The sequence below is a fragment of the Nicotiana sylvestris genome, chromosome 5, assembly GCF_000393655.2.
Source record: "Nicotiana sylvestris chromosome 5, ASM39365v2, whole genome shotgun sequence".
Classification (NCBI taxonomy): Eukaryota; Viridiplantae; Streptophyta; class Magnoliopsida; order Solanales; family Solanaceae; genus Nicotiana; species Nicotiana sylvestris.
In genome coordinates, this window is record NC_091061.1 from 71,766,682 (window position 1) to 71,770,712 (window position 4,031).

At 37.6% G+C, this 4,031-nt stretch overlaps 1 protein-coding gene across 1 annotated transcript; it reads left to right on the forward strand.

Moving 5' to 3' along the window:
* The first annotated feature begins 2,340 nt into the window (after positions 1 to 2,340).
* Positions 2,341 to 3,524, forward strand: LOC138868812 (uncharacterized). The gene is made up of 4 exons (XM_070146383.1): positions 2,341 to 2,627; positions 2,832 to 3,014; positions 3,074 to 3,137; positions 3,204 to 3,524. Exons 1-4 carry the CDS (start codon positions 2,341 to 2,343, stop codon positions 3,522 to 3,524), a joined length of 855 nt encoding a protein of 284 aa, XP_070002484.1.
* The last annotated feature ends 507 nt before the right edge of the window (positions 3,525 to 4,031 follow it).

Genomic DNA, 4,031 nt, shown 5'->3' on the forward strand with positions numbered 1-4,031 from the left:
AAAGTTATCACTAAAGGAGGATTATATTCATCTTTTATCGAAGCCAACATTCTATTTGAAGGCTCAAGGTGATATGTGGCAGATGAAGTGCACTAAATGGATCCCAGGTTGGAAAATGGAAGAATAGATTCCAATTGCTATAGCTTGGATATCATTCATGGACTTGCCTCCTAACTAAGGAGTTCGTATTTTCATTAGCTAGGGCAGTAGGTAGATCATTTCATATAGATATGGCAACTCAAAATAGTACAAGGCCAAGTTGTGCTAAATTTAAAGTAAAGGTGAATCTCAAAGAATTAAGATTGTTGAGTAAGAATATGAGTATGGCCAGAAGAATCGAAGTGGATCAAAATAAAGTATGATTATATACCTAAATATTACAAAACTTGCAAGAAGCAAGTCCATAATGAGCAGGAGTGTAGGATCATCCAGAACTGCACAAGAAATTTGAGGAAGTTGTTGAGGATCAAGGCAAAGGTAAGGAGGTAGTTGGAACAGCAACTAATTCTACAAAGGTGTTATCAAGTGGAAAGGCACTTGGGAAGCCAATTTCTAACCCGACAAGGCAGGAATAGATGCAGTGGAGGAAAAATAAGTATCAAAGAAACAAGAAAGGTTATATCATTGATAATGCTAAGGGTAAGGAAGATGACAAGTTGAAGGGGAAGACCAACGAGGAGGCAGTGTTAATAAAAACTCTTTTGATGTCTTTGAAGTTGATGAAGCTGGCCAACCTATTTTGAGGATTACTAATGGAAAGGAGGAGTATAATGAAACTGCCAAGAGTAAGAAGTAATAGCTGGAGCCTCAAGTTAAAAGTCCAGTGCAAAATAGTAAAAAGGTTTCATTGGTGAAGCAAGGGGAAATTGAAGAGAACAAACGAGTAAAAAGGGAGGATGTATTAATGTGTAAAATAATGAGAATTCTAAGGCTAATAATTCGAACAATGTGAATCCTAGACCTACTAGGAGTTCTAGTCCAAAGGGTAATGGAGATCATAATGCGGCTATGAAGAATCCTCCTAATCCTATTGATGATAGGATTGAGGAAGGAAATAGAAAGGAGTCAACTTTGGATTGGGTACATAGGCATTTTGGTACGAGAAAAGAAGACATGAACCAGCTCAATGTCACCATTAGCCACTCATGTCATGCGATTCTATCTCAAACATTGGAAGATTCATGCAAGAATGTGGAAAATTATGAAGTTATTTCTGAGAGGTCTTTATGGAGTGATGAAGTGGAGACTTTGGAAGATCAAACAGGTGCAAAAATTACCTCAAGCAACAAGGAAAATAGAGGTAACAGTCAGGTGCAATCTGCAATGAATCCTAGTGCTATAGTAAACCCTAGTTTTCTAGAAACTGGGGATGATGGTAGTATGATCCCTAACAAGAAGCAACCGAATTTTTCAACTAGAGGTGATACAAGAGCACTAATTGGAGCTAGAACAACTGGAGGAACAACAATGGAAGTTGCTACTAAGAAGAAGATTAATGTAACAGTAAAACCTAGTGAAGTTGTTGAGGTTTTGGCTAATGTTGAAGTATAATCCGGTGCAGCTTTCAGGTGGTGATCAGATTGGGAATGTCCATGATAAGGTATTAAATGATACAGTGAGGTCAGAACATAAAAACAACTTATGGAAAGCTTAAGGAATCCAATGGAATAGGAATTCCAGTGTCTACTGCTATAGTAAACCCTAATCTGGGTTCAGTCTATGAATTGCAATTCAAGGTGATGCAAGAATCTTTATGAGTAATGGAACAACATAACTAGGGGTTGTAGGAGGCAAATAGGGTGTCACATGAGCAGACCATTGTTCCTAAGGCTTTAGGTGCAACTGAGGCATTATCAGTGGATTGTGCCTTATGAATTGGGCAATCTATGCAGCTTCAAATCAATGCCCCATTGATGTCACCTAATAAAATACTATATGACATTATCACTCACAATGTGGAACCTGTGGATCTTCAGAATGTAGAGGTAGAAAAAGATGAGATTGAGGAAGAGGGAGAAGATGAATCTACTATAGGCAAATTCAAGGTAGTTGCTAGAGATGTAGACTTATCTCTAAGAGTTGCTGGCAGAAGTTGTACGAAGGGCAAAAAGCAAGGTCAAGTTAAAGAAGTACCTCAACCTACAAGAATAATGCCCAAGATTGCAGTCTCAGTTACTAAATGATGATCAAGGCCTTGATATGGAACATAAGTTCTGTTAAAACTCAACAGAACTTTCAAAGAGTGATCCATATGAATAGGGAACATGGATTCTTTGTGGATGTTTGATGGAACCTTTATGGAACTCAAGACATAGTCAAAGATACAAAAGCGGACTTAATATGGATAATTCTATGTCTAACATCAATGGGAAGATCTGGCTTTTCTTTGATGATGCTGTAGTGTGGGAATTAGTGATGGAGACTGAACAACAGGTTACTATCAAACTTTATCATCAAGATATTGGCCTATACATCATGTTTACTTTTGTATATGATAAATGTTCTTCACTTGAGAGGATGGAATTGCGGAATAATATGTATTATCTGGCAAGTGATATGGAATTGCCTTGGGTTGTTGGTGGTGATTTCAATGTTGTGCTTTATGAAGATGAGAAGATTGGGGGACTGTGAGTTCACTCTCCTGAATATGAAGACTTTTCTTTTTGTGTGAACTCTTGTGGGTTGTTCGATTTAGGCTACAAAGGAAGTTCATTCACCTAGTGGAATGGTAGACCAAATGTTGAGTGTATCTTTAAAAGGTTGGATAGAGTTTTTGTGAATTTACCATTCCAGATTCTATTCCCTACTATTGATGTTGAACATCTTATTAGGACTGGATCAGATCATGCTCCTCTATTCATGAGTTATGGTAAAAAAGCTACTAACTTCATAAAGACTTTTAAGTTCCTGAACGTTTTTACCAAACATGAAACATTTAAGGAGGTGGTGAGACAGAACTTGATTGCTGACTTTATTGGAGATCCATATCTCATGTTCAAGCAAAGTCTAAAGAGGTTGAAGATTACTCTATCTATATGGAGCAATGCTATATATTCAAACAACTTGCTATTAGGGAAGACATTTTGAAGGTGAAGGAGATGCTTTTTGAAGAAGAACCTACAGTTGAGAATGGAATAGTGCTTCAAAAAGCATAAGATGAATTGAAGAGGTACTTAAGCATTAAAGATCAATACTGGTGGCAGAAGGCTGGGATGATATGGTTTACTGAAGGAGATAGGAATACAACATTTTTTCACAATCATGTTATTGGCAAGAGACATAACCTGCAATTGAAAAGAATACAAAAAGTGGATGGAGTCCGGGTTGAAAGCCAAGACGATATGGCTGCTGCTGCTATTGAATTCTACCAAAGGCAATTCACTAGAGAAGCGGATCCTCCTGACTTCATTCTACTAGACAATGTGCCAGCTATGGTAACTATGGAGCAGAATCTGGAATTATGTAGGTATCCTACTCTTGAAGAAGTCAAGGTTGTTGTGTTTGAACTAAGTGGGAGAGTATGAATGGTCCTGATTGATTCACTAGTATTTTCTATCAAGTATGTTGAGACATCATTGGTATTGATATTCATAACATGGTATTGCACTTCTTTCGGGTAGCACCACTACCTAAATCTATTTGTCACGACCCCGGTTCGCTCTCCGTGAACTATCATGACGGCACCTAGTCTATACGACTAGGTAAGCCTAACAATGCGGAAAATAAACAAAAATTGGGGAAGAAATAATTAAAAAACGAAATAGTAAAATAAAACAATGTTTAAGGTGCCACTCAGCACATACAATAACAACTCTCGAAACTATCAACATTTCCCAAAATTCGGAATCTCATGAAACACAAGCTTTTGAATGTCTACAGTGTCTAACTCTAGAAAATTTAACAAAGAAAAGAAATACAAAAGGGCTAATACTTAAAAGGAGAGTAGAAATGGAATCTTCTGTCTGCGGACGCGGCATATATACCTCGGAGTCTCTACAAGTGCCTCGTATAAAGCGTGATAAGTCTGAGTG